The 26895-nt window shown below is 34.7% G+C and overlaps 1 protein-coding gene across 1 annotated transcript; it reads left to right on the forward strand.

Annotated features, from left to right (window-relative positions):
• The first annotated feature begins 9926 nt into the window (after positions 1-9926).
• Positions 9927-11490, forward strand: LOC103322437 (endochitinase EP3-like). Its single transcript, XM_089047229.1, has 2 exons — positions 9927-10257; positions 10760-11490. The coding sequence occupies exons 1-2, from the start codon at positions 9969-9971 to the stop codon at positions 11158-11160; spliced, it is 690 nt and encodes a 229-aa protein (XP_088903355.1). The 5' UTR covers positions 9927-9968; the 3' UTR covers positions 11161-11490.
• Positions 11491-26895: the final 15405 nt, after the last annotated feature.

The following is a 26895-nucleotide window of genomic DNA, read 5'->3' on the forward strand; positions in this document are numbered from 1 at the left end:
ATCATTCAAGGTACATCTAAACCTACTCCTAATACCCGAAGCTCTCTCTTTCTCCCTCTCCACTCTCCATATTTTCTCCACACGGCTCCGGCCACCACACACGGCTCCGGCCGCCCGGTTCACACCCTACATAAACACTACTCCGTACCCTTTGCTTAGCTATTGTTTTCCTACAAACACTCGAACTAACTTAGGCATCGGAGGGCCTTTAACACCGGGTGTGGTCTATTTACTCAATCTGTTTTACAGGAATCGAGGAAGAGAGAGAAGGAAGATCGAAGGTTGAAGGATCTAGAAGCGAATATTCTCCCGTGAGATTATTTGCACAAACATGTATCTTACCATGTAATGTATAAAGTGTAAAATATTGTAGTAAATCATTATATATAAATGATTATGGTGTGTTTAATCTTCTTTCATTAATTACTACATATTTTCTACACTCACAATGTTTGTCAGTTCACTATATAATCAACTTAAATCAGTTAAACCCATCATGCAATGAATTTTCTTCCAATTTTTTGTGATAAACTAATAGATAATTGACTAAAAAAAATCCTCCAAAGTTTCAATAAAAATTTCCGAGTTTTTCTTACAATTTCTTTGGTTTTTATTCAATTTTTTTCGATATCGATAATATTCCGATATTTTCATCAAAATTTTCGTGTTTTTGAACTACCGATATTTTCAATACCATCGATATTTTACACCTTGGTTTGAACTAATGGGCATTCGAAAATAAAATGATTATGATTGAATTACTGAAACTTAGTTTCTCCAACTTTTTATGACAACAAATATCACATAAAACTCTTAACCCAAAAGTTATAAAAACACAATGCCTTTTTTTCCAATAAAAGAAAATCGCAAAAATCCGCTACGCACGAATCACACTTCGCGTGCCATGCCAAATAAATAATCCATCGTGCTAGGAATCAAGATTAAGATTATAAAATGCTTTCGTTCTACAAATCCATGCTAATTATCTCGTCAAGCATCATAATTAAAAAACATGTCAAGCAACATGCCATGCCAAACGGGAAATTATTATGTCACACCTAACCACGCTACAAGCCTAAGTGGGCCCAAGCCAATAAAATACCCGAGGCTTGCTTGAGTGGGTAGTGGTATAGATGGTAATGAGTTGTCATGAGGCCCATTGATGGACCAAGAAATTGAGATTCCGGGTCGCTTGGGAGCCTCTGAACTCAGCCTATTTCTTAGGCCCAAAAAGGTCACACAAGAGAGAAAATATCCCAACCAAAATGGTCCACTAAAATTAACCAATATAGCCCAAAACTTGAGGAGATTAGCCCATTTGTTTGGCAGGTTGACTTGCCATCTTAGAAAGCCCATACAATTAGAAGTAAGAAGCAGCAAAGGTTTCAACATTTGGCTGAAAGACAAAGCCATGGAGGAGCTTGGAAGACCACGTGAGCTGCTGGGAAGGAAGGAACAAGTTTTCAAGCAAAACATCCAAGGGACCAAAAGATATTAGCGCGCAAGGAGCCACCCTTCGAACCAGCATGTATACCCATTTCTTTCCTTCTTCAGATCTGAGCAGTGTAGATTTTACTAAAATAGGATGATTGAAGGGATGATGGGAGAAAGGAAGGGAAAGACTTTGCAAAATGGGATGGAAGTCATTAGGGTTTCTTGGAAAAAGATGGCTTCTAGCGGCTATAAATAGGGCCTCTTCTACCCAACGAAAATCATCCACAATAAGAGAGCAAACTTCCTCTCCTACTTTATAACATATCCAAATTTCAGCCCAATTGGATAAATCTGGAGCCCTCAGAACGTCAAATATTGAACCAAGTTCACAAAAATGTCATGCTGGCTGCCATCACATTTAATGTGACTACATCCCTAGAGCCATGTGCTATACATGGGCAGCCACACATGGGAGTCAAATCAACTCAGGAACTCAGAAATATGAACAAAAGTCAAGCTTTTCATAAAAAAACCATACCAAAACATGTATTTGGAAGCTGGAGCAGTTGGCAAGTATAAGCGGAGCAGCTAAGAGAGGTGTGCTTCACCAACCAAAGGGGAGGACAAAATTGCACTCTATAAATAGAGAGATGCACACTCATTCAAGGGGAGTCAGATACACATTTTCACTTCATCCATTTCTCTCATACACATATTCAGATTCACCACAAAGAGAGAAGAGAGCTTGGAGTCATCCTCAGAACTACATTGTTGCCAGCTAGTTCTTCTCTTCTCTTTATTCTATCCATGTATTTCTTATTTTCTTTATTCATAGTTATGTCTAACTAATCCATTTAGTTAGGGCTTAGGATGAAGCCCTAGTCATGAATATTCAATGTTATGGATGATTTTATAGTTAATTGATTTCCTTGCTTTCATTACCAAGTTGTTAATCTCCAATTTATTATGTGTTTGATGTATGTTTTCTTGGAGTAGCTAACTAGGATTTTATGCATCTAGCACAGGTTGGGAAGGGGTTTAGATTCACCAATTCTACTCTCCTTTCACAAGCAACACATGAATGGCCTAAGAATCATTCAAGGGGTTAATAACCATAGGTTGACTAGGACAGTACCATGTTCTAGGGCTTGTGTGATTATCATATTCTCATAGAGCTTAATGACTCTTGTATGCTTTATTCTAAGTAGATACCATGCTTAGGTTGCATATTAGAGATCACGTGTTGTGTAGATACCATGCACAATTACATGCCTTAGGAGAATCATGCATCCTGCACCTAGATACCATAGGCTTGTATGCGATAATCTATTGTTGATGAAGCTTGAGTCAATTTCTATGCATTCATAACTTGGATAGGAAAGCTAGTGGTGGATTCCAAGGCTCTAACACCTCTCAATTATTATTTCACAATCTGTCCAGTGTTTACTTTCGAGCACTTTCATTTCACTTTCTTCTTTTCATTTCACTTTCTTCTTTTCATTTCAACAACAAAACCACCCATTTCAAGTGCGTGTGTGGTGCTAGGATTCTGTCCTAGACCTTGAGTAATTAGCAAGAGGCATTGTTGAATTTGACCTTGCCTTTAGCTAGTTAGTCAGTTTCTTTGTTCTATGTTTTTCTAGCATTCTAAGTAATTTAACTTAGAACCAAGTTACCATTTTCCGTGGGATCGACCTCGTATTTACATAAGCTATACTATAAACGGTTCGTGCACTTGCGAGAATTAAAGTTGTTGTTTTTAATAACTCATTTTATTTGTTAAGAATTGGCTCAACACTTAGAAACATGGATCAATATTGCAAGGCTACATCAAAATTCCTAGCTATGAATTTAGTTACACATCATATTCACAGAGATTAAAATGAAAATAAATGACATGAGTGAAAATAAATTCATGAGAGGAAACCCTTGAACCAATTCTGATGTTGAACTTCTCCAAGAACAACCTCCTGCGATGAGTCCTGATGGTGGAAATATATGGAACGGCTAGGGTTTTAGTGTGCATGAAAGGAGAGAATAACCAAGAAGTAGTTCGAGGGTTGTGCAATTCGTCCAAAATAAATAGGGTCTGTAAAAGTGGCTAAAAGGCAAGTTTTTATGGGGTAAAAGAGGCTGCCAGATATTCCAAAGAGATCCTAACAAATCAGCCTTTATTTTGCACGTTTTTGCCTTATTTGGCACCTCCAAATCAGGCTAGAAATCCTCATTGCTTTCCTCATTCTGCTCTTAGTCTTTAAACAAGCCAGGTTCGCCTTGGATTCTTTATTGGACTTCAAAACAGGTTACGAAACTTGTTTCCACGTTTGAACAAGGGTCAGCTCCAAAAATGGCGTGTTTTCATTTCTTTTGCCTTCAACTTGATCCTAAAGTAGATGCAACTGCATACTAACACAAAATAAGGTAAAATGCAACAAGTTTAACTCAAAAACATCACAAATAGACTAGAAATGGATGATATAAATGTATAAATATACGAGTTATCAACTATGTTGAATGGGAGTAGGCTGATTTTATGTGGTTAGCGTCCAATCTAAAGGTAGAGTGACTTCTGACTATTTGATTGTATGGGGAGCTCTAATTTTGGCATCAGTTTTACTACTTTGAATAAGTAAGGTTTGGTCTTTTGGACTTTTGTTGAGGGCTTGGAAATTCATATTAGTTCCTGTGACTTTATAATAAATTCTATAGACTAAAACTAAGGGTTGGGTACCTAGTAAGACGTTATACCCTGAAGTTTTGATATTTAATGTTAAAGTTTTCAATATGTGAGGATCACTAAGGCTTACTGTGAAATATGGGTAACAATCGAAATGAATTGGACCATTAAACAGGCTTGCCTCAATTATTCCTAGGGTACTATCACTAAAATTAGTAAATCTGGCATCACATTGGCAAAGTAAAATGGAGGCATTAAGTCCTAACCTGGTAAGGGGTTTGACTGCTACTTGGACAAGACCAATGTGAAGGAAATTGTTTCCATCATTCTTATGTTTCTTTATTGACTCAAGGTTTAGCAATTGACATGTTTCGTGTTCTTTACTCAAGGCATAGACTTGTTCGACTGTTTTCACATGGGTTGTACTTTTGAAACTTGAAAGTGATCATTTTTTCTTGTAAATTTCTTGACTAGGGACTTTGGAGATATTCCAATATTTGTAGTCAATTTCATTACTAGTTTCATATTCTATTTGTTCTTCATTTACTATCTCTAGGAGTTTACTAATGCTGGCTCTAGAACTACTACTGTTACAAGAGTTTGTTCTAAAAAGGCAACTCATCTGGACAAAGGTTACTGGTTTTCTTACAAAGGGTAAGAAGAAGAGCTAACTATCCTATAACTGGTTCAAGGGTTCCTGAGAACTGAAGGGTTTTCTCTCTCTCTCCACTCATGCCTCACCTGGGACTTATTGTTTGGAATCTAGGACTTATTATTTGGACCAGAGAGAAAAAGGAACAGTATATAGGAAGACTTTGAAAGGGTTATAGAATAAAAGCAAACTTCAAACACAGAGTAGGATGACCAGTGACTTTGAACTTAGAGAAGCAGAATATATATATATATATATATATATTGACACAAAGGTGATAGTTGTTTATTAATGATGAGGAGTGAAACAAGTACAAAAATCGGGTAAGTCCTAGAGGATTAGGCAAGTACCTTTACACCAATGGGCATTTTGGTTGTCAACTACTACGTAGCCTACCCTCTCAACTGAACCTGGGAGAAGAAACATGGCCTCTAGTAGAGTGCCAGATGACGGACCCAGAATCTTACCTTATAGGGTCACAGTGTAAAAGTTTTTTTTTTTTTGGCGTGGCAGCAGTCAATAGAGGAGATGGGGTTAAAAGTTTTGGGGGGAGGTGGAGATTGGGGATTTAAGGTTGAGGAGAAAAGAATGAGGGTTTTGGAGAGGTTGGGATCGAGTGGAGGAGTTTTGGAAACTTTTTGTTTTGTTTTGTTTTTTTATTTTGTAAAGATATAGATCAAAACGACGTTGTTTTGGCTAGGTCTTTTTAAAAAAGAAATTGCTAGGCTAAAACGACGCGTCGTTTTGTTTCAGTCTTTAAAAAAAAATTAAGCGCTAATGCCGTTTGGCTAGGGTGTTTTTAAAAAAAAGTGGGCCAAAAGCTGCGCTGCTCTTCTTCTTCTTCCTCGCACAACAACCCTTTCTTCAGGCCAAATATCAAACAGGTGGAGGGTATTTCATGGGGGTCTCACAGTCAACTCAAGGGGACCTTCAAGCTTATTTCCATGGAGTCCATAGGAGTCGTTTGACCCTATTGACCACCCCGTCCCCCTAGGAACATACCCTTAAAAACTACAAGTTACAATCCTCAAACAATACATATGAAATAAAATATGGGACTCCTCAAACAATACATATAAAATAAAATCTGGAGTCTCCTCAAATCAAGTAAGCGAGGTCTCAATATGAAGAGCAAAACGCGCCATACGGTGCGTGAGCCTAAAATATTTTTAGTTGTACTCTTTAGTAAACTAATGACATGCATACCAAAGTTGCTTCGCAAAGTATGACTGATCTGATTATTTCCAAAGTAATTTGCTCACCACAGAAATAGAATGGTCCTGATGGATTTATGAATACAGTACATAGTCTTGACCGGCATTATTTGCTATATTTCCAAAGTCGAATTATTTGCTATATTTATAAGCAATCGATCTTGACCGGCATTGGTTTCAGAACTAACAAAATTTGGCATTGCCTTGATGACGATTGTTCATGTCTGGCAACGACATTTTCAAGCCGCCACGACTTGAAGAAAATTGGAATGTTTTAATGTCCTCAATGGACTGATTCCACAAAAAAATAATTAAATAAAAGAAAGGTTAATATTTAGCCTTACCCTAAGAAATTAATAAAGTAAATCACAGTCGTGCTACAAATAGACGGAAACGTATGAACTGTCAACGGACTGCTTATTGATTCGCTGAAACTAGTTGGCTCCCGCAATTGATGGGGCCGCCTGTTGACATAACAGTACCATACCAGCAAGCAAGCATCTAGAATGTTTTTTTTTTTTTTTCCCAGAGCAATATATAGTGAAATATTACTCCCCTTTAATTTGAGCTTAATTCAGTCATTACCGTGTTAAAATGTCTAAAATTATTATTATTTTATATAATAGAAATTGATAGAGAAGAAAATTGAATACATGATGTTTTTAACCACTCGAATTACATATAAGTCCGTTACAAAACGTTTTATTAACCCCTATGATAAAAAAAATATTGATCCTAAAAAAATTGGGTGTTTAGCTTTTGGTGCAATAGCGGTTGGGGTGGGGTTGCGATGGATCACTATTATTATAAGACTCTGAGTCTTTATGAATATTTTTTAAATTAAAGTGATAGTCTAAATTATTATAAATTAATTTAATTTACATGAAAGGATATTTAAACTTGGATGCAAAAGGACGGGCTCAATACCGTAGCCAACTAGCTTAATCCACATATACAAATCAACTCCTAAATTTCTATAATTCTAGGTGAACTTGAGTGATTAAATACCTAATTGAATAAATAGTGGTTGAAGGCGAAACAATGACCAACAAGATTATTGACCATTAAAGGCAAATAAATCTAGGTAATTTGGAAATTTGAAAAACCAATTTTAAACCATACATGATTTTTGTCTGACTTACATAGTCAAGGTCCATGATCCATTAAAAGCATAATGGATCACTATTATTGTGCATTGGTGTACCAATTTTCCGAAGTTCATTTGGAGACACGAATATATATAGGTGATGTGGTTCTTTCTTTTGGATATACATTTTTGTAGGTAAATGTTTAAATTTAACAAAGGCTACTCTCTCAAGTTTGTTACAAAATTTAGAACATTCTGTGAAGCCGTGCTCGGCATGGTTCTTGACAACTTTATGAAATGGCATGACGTTTGAGATGGGCAACAGGGTACTCCAACAGGGGCAGAGCTAGAATTATAAAGTTAGGTGGTTGATGTAGAAAATACAAGTATATAAAATATCTAAGTATTCAATAATTACATATTTAGATTTAAATATTTCTAATTTAGTCATGTCTAATTTATTTTAGAGGAAACTTTAACTTAAATTATAAGTGGTTTATTATAAAATTTATATGTTATATATAATATAATAGAGGAGAGATAAAAATTTGGGGGGGCCAGGGCCGCTCTAAGCCTAGGAGTGGCACTCCAACTCAATATGCATAGCATTAATAAACCTTGACAAGTTGTTCCAAAAAAGAAAAGAAAATTAACTTTTGTTATCTTCTTTTTAATACAAACGATGATTTAAACTATAAGAACAAGGAGATTTCTCACACATAGTCTGTAAGTTAATACTATTTTTTACTAAACTAGATCCCGTTGGTATGTTAACTTGTAGAATTAGTAGTCTTTTTTTAGATGCATGTATATTGAGATTTGGCATTGCAAGTAGTTCATCGTTCACTTAATCTGACCACTAGTCTCTAATTGAGTTATTCTTTTTCAGAAACGCGATAAACGGATTTCTTTAATCTAAAGAAATGTTTACGTCTCTCTCAAGTGACGGCAAGCGATCTCATTCACAAGCACCAGATAATTTCGATGCAACAAAATTATTTTAGTTTATTGAAAAAGAAGCGTGTGTAGTTGAATCAACAACAAAATTAACACATAACACACAGGACAAAATAATAATAAAATCTATGTTGCCGCGTAATACTAGGAGTCAACCAGAATGGAGTTTTAACAATCCAATACTTCTTGACTCAAGGAAACAGACATCCGCAATTAATGATACCACCAGATCGTTTTCAAATTTGCTTTTGCAAAAGAGCTTGCCAAATCATCTCTTATGATAAGTAGTTTGATTTCTTTTCTTTTTTCTTATTAGAATATTTATAATGGGCTTTCTAATTCAACAATGCTCCTTAAATAAGGAGACTTTTAGGAGCTCTTAAATTCAAGGAGAGAGATATGACTTCTAATGATTACTTATAATATAATAATGCTTTATTTTAAGAAATATACATTAAAAAAAAATTACATTACTTGATTAGCTTTTATAAAATATCAATTAATAAGTTAATTTTATATATATTAAAATTAAGACAATTTTTACTAAATAATAAAATTACCTTTTGATTTAACATATAAAATATGCATAAAAGATTACGACACTTGAGGCGCTGGCGACGAGGGGATAAAAAGGCGGAAAACCCACGTGTGAAGATTTGTCATTGGCAGAGTTGGGGCATGACGCATGTGGGTGTGTTTTATTTTCAGTTTTCCTTTATATATTTTTATACCTTTTTAACCATTAATGAATTTGATTGTTTATTTACACGCATGGCGCAAAAAAAAAAGTCCAAATAATCAAATTCAAAATTTAAAGGCTTTTATGGAGTTTAAAAGTCTAGAAGTATCCGATTTAGATTTTTAAAGAATTTATAAAAGTTTAGTATTCAGTTGTAGACTTTTAAAAAGTTTTAAAAAGTTTGGTGGTATTCAAAAAGTTAATAATTTTAAAAAGCTTATCAAATGTATGACTTTCATATACTTTTAAGGCTAATTATTAATAACAAAACTCTTGATAATTTACTTTATATCAATTATATGAAATTATTTAAGAAATGAAAGTAAATCACGTAAAAAAAATCTTTATAAGTGTGGATTAGATACAATACGACCCCCCTAAAAATTTAGGACCCATAATCGCCACTAATTGCCACTTAAGCACTTAACTGATGAAGTGAGGGATTGATTCCATTAGTTGGATTGATTAACTAAATCAAGGACATCCCATCTGTATCTTTGTTTTTGTTCTATCTAACGAACTTTATTATTATTTTTTATTTTACATTTTAGATGATCAAATAGTTTCAGATCTTAATAGTAGGGCAGCCCTTGAAGGAGATCCTAAACTATGTGTAGTTCTGATTTGGGAGTATTCTCAGAAAAGACGTGCACACTTTTTTAAAATAAGGACATGCTAAATCAAGAAAGACTCCACTTCTATTATCCTATTATATTGTTACAGATTGTGAATATGGACGAAACAATTAAACAAAAAATCAACTTGATAAATTGATAGTTTAATAATATAATAAGGTCTCGTCAACTTGGACGGTATATGAAAATAGCTTTTTGTATACAAAATTATGATTTGGAGTATTCGGTATATAAAATTCCAAATTTAAAATACCTAATTAACTTTGTCGGTCAGAATTTCTCTAGTTCTAGAAGTAGACTAGATTGGCTAGCTAGGGTATAAATATACCTAACTCGATAACGATGGTTTACTATTGGAAGAGATACACATCAACAGATCTACTCAGAATCAGAAAAGAAACCAATAATTTACGTCTTGCTGTGTACAAGTCAAGGTCCATGAAAATTTCAAACCATACGTGTCCTCAAGAGATGTGCATAAATTTCTAGAACAGCTACAAATTTCACTATAAATACCCAACTCATCTGAACCTTCACTTCTCATCCTTTACCCATACATATCCCTACAGAAAAATGGCTAGCTATAGACTACTAAGCCTCATTGCCCTTGTGTTTGTAGCCGGAGGAGCCCTGCCCAGAAATGTAAGAGCTCAAGCTCCGGTGGCTGATGTTGTGACCCAGGCATTCTTTGATGGGATCATTAACCAGGCTGCTGCAGATTGTGCTGGGAAGAACTTCTACACACGACAAGCTTTTCTGGATGCTGTCAACTCATATTCTGATTTCGGTCGGTTCGGTACGGCTGACGACTCTAAACGCGAAATCGCAGCTTTCTTTGCTCATGTCACTCATGAAACTGGGCGTAAGTTCTCTATACATATATTACTAGCATACGATGCTTATGAATTGGGACAATTTATCAGCTTGATTTTTGTTCTTGTGAATATCACCATTACTCAGTAGATTTATATACACGAGTACGAGGTAAGTTCTTGTGAATATCATCATTAATTCATTATTATACTTTAATTTGTATATAATGATAACCTACATGCTATATGGTGCTTTCGATTTGGTATCATGCATATTGTCACCCTTTGTTTAGGATACAATCTTTAGTGATTAATTAGATCAGTAATTACCAAATAAATTTAATGATAAGCACAATATTATTGTTTTTTTTTTAATCATTTGTAGCTTTGTAAATCAAGACACGTATCTTTTGACATATTTGGGCTTTCTTGTCCTAAGGTTTTCACTTTGTAATTTCCGTTTCCGTATAATAATAAAAATATAAGAAGAAGAAGACAGTTAATTTATTAATACCCTAACAAGCAAATTCTTTTTTGTCTGGTTTAAATCAGATTTCTGCTACATAGAAGAGATAAACAAAGCCACCTACTGCGATCCAAACTATCCAAACTATCCATGCACCCCCAACAAACAGTACTATGGTCGTGGACCGCTCCAACTAACATGGAACTACAACTATGGAGCTGCTGGAAACAGCATTGGATTCGACGGCTTAAACTCGCCAGAAAGCGTGGCCTCAGACCCCGTTCTTGCATTCAAGACTGCCCTGTGGTATTGGATAACCAATGTTCGTCCAGTTATAAGTCAAGGATTTGGAGCCACAATTCGAGCTATTAATGGCGCTGTAGAATGTGATGGCAAACGGCCTGACCTAGTTCAAGCCCGCATCAACTATTACACTGATTATTGCACCCAACTTAGCGTTGATCCTGGCACTAATCTCTCCTGCTAGCTCTCCAATTTTAATTAGGTTCATTAATTGCTCTTCTTAGTTTCCTTCTATCTATGCAACCAGAAGCATATTTAGAATGACTAAGCAGTGCAGCCTGAAAATAAAAAATAAAGGCCAATAGGACTACTCCTAGGTCTGATTCCCCTTCTTTCAATATCGCTTGTATCGAAAGACGACAACATCATATTGTGTAGTCGATCGAATAAATAAAATAAAAAGCTAGCGCAATAAAAAGCACAGGGTGCTTAGAAGGTTACCAATGTTGGTTCTATGATCAGATATGTATTGAAATTTAGCCCTTTAATTAATTTCTCTTTTGCTATAGAATAATTTTCACATGTTATGTATCCATTTTAGAGCCTTATAAAATATACAACCCGTCAATTGCAGTTGATCATATTCAAGGGAAATCCGAAATAATTCACAAACATGGTTTTGTTTCGCATCACATGTCCAACGATGGACTTGTCCAATATGCTCTTGGCATATACCAATTTAAGGCCCAGATAAAAGGGTTGACTGTCCAATTGCCGTCGGTTTGAGCAATAATACAATATGCTCTTGGAATATCTAAGTGCATAGCTGGACCACTTCTTTCATGAGATTGAAGACTTAAAAGGAATAGCTAAGTACAACAAACGTCATATTTTACACATAGACAGCTTTTCTTCTCATGTGACTTTTAAATAAGAGCGTTAAACTGCAAGGTACTTCAGAGTGCTGCCCTCCTCTTCTCAGACTCTTTTATATAAGATTAACGTTATTGGGAGGCTACTTCTAAGTTTCCCTATTTTACATCTTAGGGAATTTAACTGATAAGATATTACATGTTGGCCCCAAATGAATGTTGAGTTGTGAAGATACAATTCAACTAGGAAAATGATTTGTTTTATGTTTAGTTTCCTTCTTGGTTTTAAATTCCTATTTTCAATTCCTACACATGGTTTAGGATCCTGTATAATCATATTTCCTACCAATGTTGAAGGAATTTTAAAATATTTTAAAGAAGTTCATTTGAATATTAAATATGCATTAAATTAAATTAATCGCAACGGAAGTCTATGGTAGTTGTTTAAATTCAAAAACAAAACTTCTTCCAAGTGTCTTAAGTCATGAACATTGATATGTTTTTCATAAATGGAAATTCAAGTGAAAAGGATAAGATCTAATTACCTTTGAAGCAATTATATGAACCAATTTGTGTTTGGTCTTCTCTTGATGATTTCCTTTTTGTTGATCACCTCTTTGATCTTTGATCTTTGCTCCTTGATCTTTCTCCTCCATATGAGCCACAAAAGTATACGGCCTTTAAGTCTCCACACCAATGGAGCCTTGAGATGAGAGGTAGTATCTTGAGAATACAAGGATGCTAGTGCGACATTCTCAAGATTGGTTTCAATCTAAACCCTATGAAAGATTAAAGTGTTCTCTCTTTTATCTCTCTTTGATCTCCCAAACCTATTTGGTTGATGTTAGATTGTGTTTGTATGTCAATAAGCTTATGGAAACAATTCCCATACACATTTACTTAAGACTTTTGGCCAAACCCCAATGAGCTTCTAATTTTGGGTCTTGTGACACTTAGAATCATAATATTTAGATGTCTTAATCCCTTAGGCTTGATACCCAACTATTTGAGATTCCCTTTAACTATTACCAAGGCCCAAATGCATTTTTACACGTAGTAAATCATTCACATCAAATCAATCAAATTGATTTCCTCATTCACATTTGTATTACTCAAAGTTAATTATTTAAGGCATGAGATCTATTAGGTTATAATTAGCAAGGCAGTGGGAAAATATTAGAACTTTTTCTAATCAACTGGAATTAAAACCTCTTTTTAATTCTTCTTTTATATGGATCGATCAATCCTAAGACTTTCACGAGCCAAGAGTGACATCTAGGAATATATCAAGGCTACCCAAGCTAACCAGAATAGATGAAGAACCTATTCAATTGGAATTGCAATGCAATACGATCCACCTCTTATACAAAATTTCAAATCATATTATTAGGATACGGATTGATTATGTCAAACCCCTAAAATGATTTATAAACTCATGTGATTCAAAAGAAGATTATTAAGAATCACATTCTAAATTCAATCTCAAAATACTTTGGCCAAAGATTTGCTGAATCGCATCTGGAAACATTCTCTTTCTTTATCGAAGGTAGAGATTCCTTATTGTACATTCACATGCCCCTATGATGAATTAAGAGACCCCAACACTTAAGACAAATATTTTACGACTTGCCTTTGAGAGCTATCAAAGATCAATAACGCATCACAGGACAACCATGATGCCTCAAGTCTAAGGACTAATTTGCATTATTGCAATTATGAGTTCTCGTTTGACTTGTAGATAAATACTCCATATGATAACTACGATTGATCGCGTTCAATATACGCATTCAATAATGAGCACCCACATACTTGTATTAGTGTCAACTATACAAATGGTTTGGGACTAACCATCCTCCTTATGAAGCATACATAATATGTGTTAATCTTGATGGTTTATCAATGCCCATTTGATAACCTTATGATTAGGAACATTTTGGGATACTATAGTTAAAGATCAAAGGTCTCTTGAATCTAATCTTCTTTAGATTACTTTATCTCCTATTTAGTATTCCCCGGACTTTGTTTCTTTAACTGATGTAAAAGATAACAAAATAAGTTTGTCGTTTATTGAAATGTTATCTAAGGAGATTACGTCAAATGTATTGGCTCTTAAGCCACATTTCTAACAAACGTAACCCTAGGATTTATGCACCACAAATAAGCCCTTTAGGGAGACATTATTCGTGGCTACAGTGTGTCTAAAGGGTGTGGCATGAGCCTAATTACGAGTAAGTGTGAAGAAAACACTTGAGTGCTTGTAACTACTTTCTCTTCCACTTCTATAGTGAATCTCTAGCAACTACGGGAAGCGGGTAGCCAGAGGCCCGATGGGACAAAGCTCGACAAAGGCCTGATGTCTAGGCTTGATCAGTCCGACCCGCTTTAAGATTAGGTAGGGCTTGGGCCTATTGTGAAATTATTGCAAGCGCACAATCCACACAAGTAATATAGAGATAAGTAAAGTGTCGTTCCCACGAAGACTATAATTTTCTATTAATTACCAATTATGATTAATTCAAAAGTTTATTTGAACAGTTGATTAAGAAGATTGATTGATTTAAGTAAACTTAAACAATTATGAAAAATAGCAATTCAATTAATGATGGAAAATCAAGTTAATGAGACAGTAGGGCATCCGATTTCACCTTAACCAGTTTCACTTAATTCTTATAGCCAATTAACCATAATTACTACCCATGTTGACAGTTAGTTTCTCCTAATTCATTCGATATCCCCTCTCGGGCTCAACCAAGATTATTCTTAATTAACAACCCATTCTCTGTCGAGCAACGGATTTAGAAAATCAAGAACCCATTAAGTTCTATGAGAACCTGCAAGAAAACTGCATGAGTCATGTTAGTCCCTCTCGGGCACTCATTCAAGACATGGTATTTGTTACGACAAGCAAACACCAAACATCTCCTCTCGATCTCCGCTTGGATCATCAAATCAATTAAATATTGGCCAGATATTCCAAGCATTAAGAACAGTCACAAATCCTCAACATGGAATAATAATCAAAAATTAATATAACTATAAAAATTAAGTATTCATGGTTAGGCTACATCGTAGCCCTAGAAAGAGAAATTAGTTCATGACAAAATAAAAGATAAACAAGAGAACTGGTGTCATAAAACCGATTTGACAAATGGATTTGATCTCTGGATTCTCCACAGCAACACCTTCGTAAGCTCCAAAAGCACTCAATAGCAACTCTTGGCTTTCTCGGATATATTTGTGGGTGTAGTGAAATATGGTAAAGCGTCTATGGTAGAAAAGATGATCTTTAGAGAGAGCTTAGGATGACCTTATATAGTGTGAAATAACTAAACCCTACTCTAAAAAGGTATTGAAAAAAATCTCCTAAAGCAAAACAAAATCCCAAACTATTAAGGAAACAAACTAGGAAAAAATCATTCTTTGACTTGGAAACACGTCAGCCAACTTGCACGCACGTTTTGGGGTCATTTCACTTCCTAGAAAATTCTGAAAAAAATATGGGAAACGTAACTTGATCTCTAAGATTTCCAAGCATATATACACGCCACTAGGAAAAATCAGAAAGGTCTTCAAATCTTCAATCTTCCACAGCAATGCAGTTCTGGCGGGATTTCAACTTAGGCTGTCTTGACTTGCAAGTTTGGAGCATTTGGCTTGGTAGAAAATTATGAAACTTTGACACAATGATCTTCAACTTCTTAGCTGTCATCTCCAATTGGCCTCGCGCTAAAATTCATTCGAAAAGTCAATTTTCAGTCAAAATCCTTCCAAGAGCACAGAATAGCTGGAAATAAGGAGAGTAAGTTAATAATGCTCTTTTTAATTAACTTTTCTTACAAAAACCAAATATAAGAGGTATAAAAATATAGGAAATAATACACTTATCAGGGCCGAGGGATTGAAATCTTGGGCCGACTCTTGGGTCGGCCCATTTGAGCCTGTCTAGGCCCAGCCTGATTTGTTCATAAATAAATAATAAATAACAATAATGTTGGTGATTTAAGATCATTTGTAACACCTCAAATACACTGATCAAGATATGAAGTAGGAAGAATTCTAAATGGTGAAGGTGATAAATGGGGCCTTTTTAGAACTTTGTGGTACACAATAAAACCCAAGACAAGAATACTGATTATTGGTCAATCAATTTAATCCACATAAAAAATTAAAAAAAAAAATTGTGTGAATATATGAGGAAAGATAAAGAATACTTATATAGTAAAATCTGAAAAGTATTTTTTTTTCCTTCAGATTTTTAATAATTTTCTTCTTTGTTTTTTTAATTACCTTTTTTTGATTTCCCTCTCATAATGCCTTTAGAAAACATTTTGGGTGGTAAGTCGATGCGATATCCCCTTTCTCCTTATGCCCTGTACTCACGCTCTGAAGAGGCTTGAAATATTTACGTTCATATCTTATTCTTGGTCTAGGGATCACCATTTACCCAAGCAAGATGAAAGAAAGCTATCACGTGGATGACACAAAATTTTTGAAGGTGGTCACCCTTAAAGAGCTCAGAGCCTGAGTACTGGCCAGAAAGAGAAAGAGGACATTGCAACGACTTACCACCCAAAAGGTTTTATTAAAAGTATTGTCAAGGGCAGTAAGAAAACGTGTTAAAAAACAAAGAAGAAAAATGTTAAAAGTTTGAGAAAAAAACATACTAAACCAAACCCTAAACCATTCTTTTGCTCTCCTCTCCACTTCTTCTTATCTCATCATCATCATTACCATCCCTCTTCTCAAAATTTCTTTTTTATTAACCCCTCTTCACAATCTCGATTTTTCTCTTCCTCTTCAAATTTACAACTCCTCAAAGATCAGTCCAAATATATTATCCGACATTTCCATTGCTTGGAGAAAAATACAGTCTGAACCACAGCCTATGATTACAACACCTAGAGGATTAGTCGATTAGACAGTGTAGGGGCCTTCTGCGTTCCAACAGCTCTAGATGGACTTGGGCTGCTGTAAAGAAAGAGTGACGTTGCCCCTTTGCCTGGTTTCAAGAACTAGACCCTAAAATACTTCAAAAGAATGCAGATTCTTAGGGAATACTCTGGTTTTTCTCACCAAGAAGATAATGATTTAGTGAATCAAAAGTTTGGGCTTGGCTTGAGTGGCTTGTGGTGTGTGAGTTAAGTCTCCATGAGTAAAGCAAGAGAGCGTCTGCTTGAGTTGAAACGGGGTATTGGATCACTACTACAAAAATCGAAATAGACGACGGGAAACCACCGTCGTGTAAAAGGTTTTCGCCCGGTCGTGAAATCGACGCCGTCTATTTGTTTCAAACTACGACGGCTTTTCACCGTCGTTGTTTATCAGTAAAGATGACGGTTTTTAAAGAAAATCGTCGTTGTTTAGAGGTAAAGATCGTTAATTGTAGGAGGAAAGACGACTGTTTTTAATAAAACCGTCGTGTATTGTATGTAACGATGACGATTTTTTTATGAAAACCGTCGTGGATTGTTTATAAAGACGTCATCTTTACATACAATAGACGACCTTTTTTTATAAAAAGCGCCATCTTTACATACAATAGACGACGGTTTTTATAAAAAGCGTCATCTTGACGACGGTTTTTATAAAAAGCGTCATCTTTACGCATACAATAGACGAGTTTTTTATAAAAAGCGTCATCTTTACGTACATAATAGACGATTTATTTTTTTATAAAAAGCGTCATCTTTACGTAATAGACGACGGTTTTTATAAAAAGGGTCATCTTTACATACAATAGACGACGGTTTTATAAAAAGCGTCATCTTTACATACAATAGACGACGGTTTTTATAAAAACGTCATCTTTACGTACAATAATGCTTTTTGATTTCCTATGATGCTATACAACAATTTTAACTAGAAAACCAACCATAATGCTTTATCAAAAATAGTTTCTTTCATAAAACTTGAAGATTCAATAGTTATTACATAGTTAACCAATCTTTATTCTACAACAAACATAATTCCTAACAAGACCTACGTACTCCTAATCCAAGCATTCCTCATCCAAACATACAAATGATGCATAACTGAAGTCTCCTCCATCATCCCTGTAAATAAATCAAAATGACAAAGAGAGAAAAAAAGAAGAAGCTAAGATTATAAACATAAAAAATTAGGTGGAAGAGAAATTTTACCATTGGTCCATATTTCCATAGAAAACTTGTAAAATGAGCATAAAAAAGACCATCGAGAACCTGCAAATTTTCAACAACATAAAAACATACGACTCACATAGAAAACCTGCAAAAGAAAAAGTTATAAATCTGCAAGCTTCCTCCTCATCTCCTGATAACCAAATCAGAAAATCTAAAAAGAAACCAGAAATTAAAAAAATATGTAAACAAATTAGACAAATCAAGAGAGACAAAATCTGAAATTAGGGATACAAAGAACATACCAAAAACGCAAAGAGACTAATCCAGAATTCACTAGCAAGATATAGAAGGGTATTAAGAGATTAGGTGACTTTCAAATCAAACCTTTCAACCAGCTTGATTCTCAAATACAGAACATCCCTCTACATCTTATGGATTTGCTAAGACCTTAATCTCTCAACTCCTTCATTGATATCGATCTTTTGATGATTTTGTAGAGAGTTTCATGAGGGTGTTTTAAAGAGTGCAGAAGGAGGGAGAGATAAGGTTTTCAGAGACGGGGGAAAATATGAAAATTTGACAAGCGCGAATTCACTTAAGTAGACATTTTTTAGCGTATTTTAAAAGACGACGCTTGTTAATGAGAGATAAGATTTTCAAAGACGGGTGAAAATTTGAAAATTTATCGAGCGCGAATTCACTTAAGCGGCCATTTTTTAGCGTGTTTTAAAAGACGACGCTTTTTAAAAAAATTTGTCATCTTTAGATATAATATACGACAGTTTTTTTATAAAAAGCGTCATCTTTACATATAATAGACTACGGTTTTTAGAAAAAGCGTCATCTTTACGTACAATAGACGACGGTTTTTTATAAAAGCGTCTATCCTTACGCATACAATAGACGGCGGTTTTATAAAAGCATCATCTTTACGCATACAATAGACGACGGTTTTTATAAAAAGCGTCATCTTTACATACAATAGACATTTTTTTCCATTACACTCCTTGACCCTATATGAATACAATGACTGAATTTGATCTTCAATTTAAAATATTTACACTAGTGGATACCACAAAATCTTATGTTATATTTAACGAAAGTATAAATAAACTCTTAATTGTTAGTGAATATTTTTTTTTATGGCATACACATTTTAAGAAACTAGTTTCAACGATCCAACCATCAAACTTGTTTGTTTAATACTTCGAGATCATCTACGCCAAAAATCGGAAAAAATAAACATTCAGAGATAAAGTAACGGAACAAAAAATTTCGACGGTTATAAATGAAAAATCATGATTTAACGGTTATTTTAACTCCGATTTTGATGATTTTTTACCGCTACACTCCTTGACCCTATATGAATACAATGACTGAATTTGATCTTCAATTTAAAATATTTACACTAGTGGATACCACAAAATCTTATGTTATATTTAACGAAAGTATAAATAAACTCTTAATTGTTAGTGAATATATTGTTTTGATGGCATACGCATTCTAAGAAACTAGTTTCAACGATCCAACCGTCAAACTTGTTTGTTTATACTTCGAGATCATCTACACCAAAAATCGAAAAAAATAAACATTCAGAGATAAAGTAACGGGACAAAAAATTTCGACGGTTATAAATGAAAAATCATGATTTAACGGTTATTACAACAAACCATCATCTTTACATATAATAGACGACCATTTTTTATAAAAAGCGTTATCTTTATGTATAATAGACGACCCTTTTTTAATAAAAATCGTCATCTTTACATATAATAGACGACGGTTTTTATAAAAAGCGTCATCTTTACATATAATAGACGACGGTTTTTATGATTTTTATAAAAAGCGTCATCTTTACATATAATAGACGACGGTTTTTTCGGTTTTTATAAAAAGCGTCATCTTTACATATAATAGACGACGGTTTTTTGGTTTTTATAAAAAGCGTCATCTTTACATATAATAGACGACGGTTTTATAAAATCGTCATCTTTACATATAATAGACGACGGTTTTTAAAAAATCGTCATCTTTACACATAATAGACGACGGTTTTTAATAAAAATCGTCGTCTTTACATATAATAGACGACGGTTTTATAAAATCGTCATCTTTACATATAATAGACGACGGTTTTTATAAAAATCGTCATCTTTACATATAATAGACGACGCTTTTTTTATTTATAAAAAGCGTCATCTTTACATATAGTATGACGTATGATAACAAAATCAAAGAAATAAATTGATAAAAAAAATTCATAAGAAGACGACGGTTTAAATATAAGGTATGACGTATAAAGGGAATAAACACGACGTTAAATTTTATAATACGTCGTTAAATGAAAAACAAACGTGGTGAGATTTAAAGATACCGTCGTAGAACTATATGAGAAAGACGTCGATATATTTTTATTTTTCGTCGTTGTACATTAATTTAATACGGCGATATTTTGTATTTTACCGCCGTGGATTTATTTGTAATTATATGGCGCCTTATACGAAAACTTGGTCGTGTTATTTTCTGCGTAAAAACGGCGGCTTTTTTTGAAATCGTCGTCTTTACTTTCTACGTCGGTCGATTCATAACTTCTGCCGTTCTTTATTTGCTTTGATTTTACACTGCGGAAATCCTGTTTCAAATAGACGTCGGTTTTTTAATTAGGTACGTCGTTGTTTATGAACAATCATTTGAATCTCCATTTTTTAGGTGTCTAAGGTGTTATTACACGGCGGTTTTATAGAACCGTCGTCTTTTAAAAAACAACGACGGTTTTCACTTAGACCGTCGTTTTTTTCTGGTCGTCTTTGTCACTTTTTGTAGTAGTGGATAAAGGATATTTCAGAGCTCGGAATGGTTTTTGGTTTCTGTTATAGAAAAAGAAGAGGATAGCTTATGAGGGAAAATGTCGTGACCCGATTTGAGAATAAGGAATATTCCCAAATCAGGGTGAGTCATACCATAGTTAAAACTAAAATCCTACAACCATTATATGATGAGAAATAGAGCCACAAATAATACAAATTTACTTAATAACACAAAATTAGTTTTAGTAGCTCGTAGTTAAATACACACTAAGATATTTATCAAACAGTTGACTACTTACAAATATTAATTACACAATTCAACAAAAAAAGCCTAGTAGCTTGGTTGAAACCTGCTTCCACAAACTGCGCCTTGAATCCTGCACAATCTATTAAGGTATGAGCATTCTAATGCCTAGTAGAGTACTGTCAAACCCCTCAAGGTCAGCTATCACAATTAATCAAAGTATCATGCATCAAACAACACAAGATACATAAATTATGCAACCATACCAGATAAATAAATTTGCATATGTTGTGATGCCATGAGCTCACAACCTTATAATCCCACTAATTCATACCTTAAGGGCAACAAGCTTGCATGTCCCATACCATGCGTTTTACCACTGTTGTAATACCGCGTCCCAAAAATCATTGTTCAATTGATTATTTATTGTGAAATTACATTTTTGCCTTAGGTGTAGGGGCACTTTAGTTACTTTTTGTTCAGAAAGGAATTTGGGGAATTGAGCAGCACCGTTGTGTAGAGCTCGATGATACGAGTTCATAGACAGGTGGCATGTTCATTTCGGAGTTAAAACGAAGAAGTTTTGATCTACGAAAGTGCAGTGACACAATTGTAATTTTTGCAAAGTCAAAATTTTAAAAGCTGGCAGCTCTCTCTCTCTCTCTCTCCTCTCCCAACTCTCTCTGTCCCTATCCGCACGACACCAGATGTTGCCTGACGATTGCATCACCATCCGGCGATCGTTTTAGGTGAAATTGGTCCCAAAAGTATCGTATTGACATCCTCTATCTAACCCACCAATTTTTCTAGCTCAAAAACCAAGGAATTGCCAGTGGAACGACTGGAAGTGTCGACAATTTTCGAAGCTTCCGACTTCGTTTCCGGTGACTCTGGCCACCTTGTCCGTTGATCGAGGTATGAAACTTCATCTACTCTTCATGCTCTAGCTATTATGTAAGTGGATTGGATCGATTTTTGAGTTTCGGAAGTCAATCAAAATACCCATATAGGGCCAACGGTTTGGCCGTGATTTCATCTAGCTCCAGTCACTTTTTGGCCATGGTCCGAGAACAAAAGTGGTTCCCCTTGTTAATTTGAATGTATTGGTATAGGTATTGTAGGGAGTTTTGAGGATTATCCATCGCTAGAATTTTCTCAAGACCCCACTGTCGACGGCGGTGCATGGCGGAGCGTGGGCCTTGTGTTGATGATTTGTTTTTGACCTAGAACTATTCCCTCATTTTCATGAGCACGACGGTATGCTCGAATTTGAATTTGGTTACCGTTTGACTATCAAACGAATGTTGCACCTATTATGCTATATCCAGGTTTGATAGGTTCAGACAGTTCGATCGGTTCCAATTTCAATTATGTTGTTCCATATACCTCTAGAAGTGTAGGAACTTACATATCAAGAATTGGAGTCCCGGATACTCCGAGTCAATGATTCCAGGGTTAGGCGAACCAATCGTCGTCCAATCGTTTGATTGGTTTAGATCCGACTGCTCGATCAAGACCAAACTTTCGGGACTTGTTTAGTAGACTTTGTTGGACCTATAGGAACTTTTAGATTTGAAATCGGAGGTCGTGGCCTTGCTGGCCTAATTGACCTAGATGGTGGGCCTCGTAGGCCTGATCGGGACAAATTGATTAGGAGGTGTTTGTGCCTTGCTTGTTTGATTTTAAAATGGTATTTTGCTACAAGAGTTTTATTAATTGTTTGTGGAACTATTATTCTATCACCTTTACTTTCCCAGTATGATATATTTATGTCTTATTGTGCGGATTTGGGTTGAGTTGATTTTAAATGTTTGGTGATATGTTTATGTTTATTTTTATATATGTGTTAAATCGTTTGAAATTGGAAATATTGTTGCCTTCGGAAATATTGATATCTTCGGACATCCTGGTTGCCTTCGGAAATATTGATGTCTTCGGACATCCCGGTTGCCTTCGGAAATATTGATGTCTTCGGACTTCCCGGTTGCCTTCGGAAATATTGTTGCCTTCGAAAATATTGATGTCTTCGAACTTACAGTTGCCTTCAGAATGTCTTCAGACATATGGTTGCCTTCAAAAGGTCTTCAGACATATAGTTGCCTTTAGATTGTCTTTGGACACTTCAATTGCTTTCAAATTTGTCTACGCGCGTATGACATTGCCCCACGAGTATCGAAGACGCCCGAACCATGTGGTGCTAGGATTTGCGTTCTCAGGTTGAGTATATCTCCCTGAGTTCTAGATGCAGCAAAACAAGAACAAAAGATAATTTCAAGCAAACTTAACTCCGTTGATTCTAAGAATACTCGAAACTAAAACTCTAATATGTTAATTCTGAGAATATAGGAAAATAGTAAAGAGATGAGAGAAAAATCTCAATCTTTATTCAATAATCAAACATCAACTCACCGTTTCTTAAAATTTCATGCATTATTTATGGAACCTCTCAATCAAGATGAGATAACTCCTCATAACTCCCATAAGATGAGATAAGATAAGATTAGACAATTATGATGAGATAACTCCTTATAACTCTCTTAAACCTTTCATATCCCAACTTCCCTCCTAATGATAACTTCACATTAAATCTCCCTATAACTCACAAAGATGAAAAGACTCTCCATAATTTTATTCATGAACCTAGATAACTCCCACATATGAGGAGACACTTATTTAATGTAGGTTATTAAGACTTTCCTTATGCATGAATATGATCCCAATGGTCCATTTATGTATTTGCTAAACTCGCTGCATCAGTTCTGTAAAACCCCATATTTTTAAATATGTATATTAATATTTCATATTTACGATTTAAAATATAAATAAGGTTAAAGCTACTTAATAAATGTATATACTATTCAATTTCTTGAGTGTTATACGTACAAAATAAATAAATTTAAAGCTACTTAATAAATATATATATATATATACACACACACCATTCAACGATCCAACCGTTAGACTTGTTTGTATATACTTCAAGGTCGTATACTCCAAAAATTGCAAAAAATAAACATTCAGAGATATAGTAACGGGATAAAACTTTTCGATGGTTATAAATGAAAAATTATGATTTAACAGTTATTTTAACTCCGATTTTGATGATTATTTTACAGCTACACTCATTGACCCTATATGAATACAATGACTGAATTTGATCTTCAATTTAAAATATTTACACTAGTGGATACTACAAAATCTTATGTTATATTTAATGAAAGTATAAATAAACTCTTAATTGTTAGTGAATATATTGTTTTGATGCCATACACATTCAACAAAACTAGTTTCAATGATCCAACCATCAAACTTTTTTGTTTATACTTCAAGATCATATACGCCAAAAATCAGAAAAAAAAACATTCAGAGATCAAGTAATGGGACAAAACTTTTCGACGGTTATTTTAACTCCGATTTTGATGATTTTTTACAGCTACACTCCTTGACCCTATATGAATACAATGAACTAATTCGATCGTCAATTTATAAAATATGTTTTCTAACAAAAACCCAATCCGAACAACAATAATATATTTTTCTAACAAAAATCCGATCCGATCTAAAATAAAAAATTTAAAGCTACTTAATAAAAATATATATACCGTTTAATTTCTTAAGTGTTATGCATACAAAATAAAAAACAAAAATAAATTGGTTTAGGCGACAGAATGTTTGGATTACGCCATGCAAAAAATTTTAAAAATAAATTTTTATTTTTGTAAGAACTTTGCGTGACGAAGTTTATTGTTTTGTCGCGCAAAGTCACTTTGAGCGACGATGTATTGTCGTCGAGCAAAGTGACTTCGCGCGACGATTTAATTGTTTTTCATCGCGTAAAAGTTGGTCGCGCAAGGTTTTCAGTGACGAAGTTTTGAGTTTTGTCGCGCAAAGTGACTTTGAGCGACGAATAGTTTTTCGTCGCGCAAAATCTGGTTGCGCAAGGGTTATGTTTTACTAGTGTAAGTGTGGTGAGGTTTTGAAGAAGCTCAAAGTATTTGAACTTACAAGTGGGAGTTATACAATAGCTTTGGATTTGAGGTAGGGGTTTTTCTTGGGGAAGTTTTGCATACATTGATTTAATTAAATATTGTAAATACTATATTATGCTTGGTCATATTATTTGATTATTATTGTAAATCCTATATTATGCTTGGTTATATTGTTTGATTGTTATCCTAGATATTGGATGCATACGTGTTGTCAATTATCATTATAATTTGATTAATTTTGACAGATTCATATGTTATCGGTGGTGGTTGGAATTTTTGGGTTAATAAAGAAATTATGGAAATGAGGATAATGGGAAGAATCTTTTGTGTAGTTGAGTCTAACCATTGTAGGGACCAAGTTCAGGCGAGCCCGTGTGCACAGTAGATTAGGAATTGACGGTATAATTGTCGATTGGGTGATTTGGGCTTGGAGATCAATGGTGTAAACAAGATGACTAGGAAAAAGGGGAATTATGGGATGATTGAATGGGTGTTAGTTTATATAATGGGGCATTTGGAATCACAGTGGTAAAATGCATGGTATGGGACATGCTGATTTGCTTGCCCTATTATATAGATTAATGGGTTGGGTAGAAATGAAGTTCATTCATGTATTGCATAAATTGTACATTATAAATCTCACTAATCACATAAGACATAAGACCCCAACTGAGCATGTAATGCTCACCCCTTATTGAATCTATTGCAGGCTTTAAATCTGAAGATTAGTTTTTGTTGAGGAAACAAGAAGAACGAGTTGTGGATAGTTTTGGGTGTTTCGTTGAAAGTTTGTTACTTTCTTGTTATTTTCCTTGTAATAGTACAATGTAAATTACTTTGACTTAAATAAAAGTTTATGTTCAATTTTCATGTTTCTTTATATTTAAATTTTTAGTTTTAATTTTTCTTTTACTTCACATTCCCAAAAAAAAAAAAAAAAAGAAATTGGGGTGTGACAAGTTCTGCTAAGATTTGCGTTATCAGGTTTAGTATATCTCCCTGATTTCTGCTAGGATTGTGTTATCAGGTTGATCATTTATCCTTGAGTCCTGCTAGGGGAATTTTCGGTTTATTTGCGTTATCAGGTTGAGTATATCTTCCTAAGTCCTGTTAGGGGAATTAACGGATTATTTGTGTCCTCAAGTTGGCCACGTGTCCCTGAGTTATGCTAGGATGTGCCACACATGTGGAATGGACCATTCCACATGTGTAGTGCTTGGAATTGATGAATTATATTTGGGATACACCTAAGTGGAGAACAATGGAATACTGTGTGTTTATATAGTTAACAGGATATTCTTCGCCCCAGTGCTTATATTATCTGCATAGGATTGGCCAAGATCTCACCACCTGCCCGACTTGTCTACACAGGTGGTTGGCTAGTTTCCCCCTTCCCCGATTGCCTTTGGATTTAATGGAATTTCTCATATACCCTTTGGTGGGTGATAGCAAGATATATACACTACGTGGATGGTTGCAGGTATGGCTTTCAGGTAAAAGGTTTGGTTATGTAAGTGTTTGGATGTTCAATGATAAATTGATTGAATAGTTAGGTACATAATTTTAGGGCATGATATTTGGTTATATAGCTGGATGAAAACAAATTAAAGAATGATTCTAGAATTTAATTGTTGGTTTTACTTTTAACAATATTAACTTATCTGAATTGTGATTTTTGGTACAAAGAACTATGTGTGGCTTGATCCCTCAGTAAGGGTATGTAGGTAACTTAGGCTAACCTAGGTGCAACCGCAAGTTTATGATTTGTTTGTTATGTTCAGTTAGGTCAAGATGTTTTTGCTAATTGGCATCTGGTTTATACCTTGTGCGTGCTGAAAGCTTGGGAAATAATTTTGTTTGATATGCAAGTAGATTTTTGGGTTTTGACCAATTTCAACGGAGGCTCTGCCGATTTTTCGGTAAAAGTGAAGCCCTAAAGTTGTTTTGGAATTAGGGCAAAAAGGTA

The sequence above is a fragment of the Prunus mume genome, linkage group LG2 (genome assembly GCF_029339155.1).
Source record: "Prunus mume cultivar Tortuosa linkage group LG2, ASM2933915v1, whole genome shotgun sequence".
Taxonomy (NCBI): Eukaryota; Viridiplantae; Streptophyta; class Magnoliopsida; order Rosales; family Rosaceae; genus Prunus; species Prunus mume.

Coding starts and splice junctions, on each gene's coding strand:
- LOC103322437 (XM_089047229.1), top strand. CDS start 9,969: ATGGCTAGCTATAGACTACTAAGCCTCATTGCCCTTGTGTTTGTAGCC. Junction 10,258..10,759: donor TGTCACTCATGAAACTGGGC/GTAAGTTCTCTA, acceptor GGTTTAAATCAG/ATTTCTGCTACATAGAAGAG.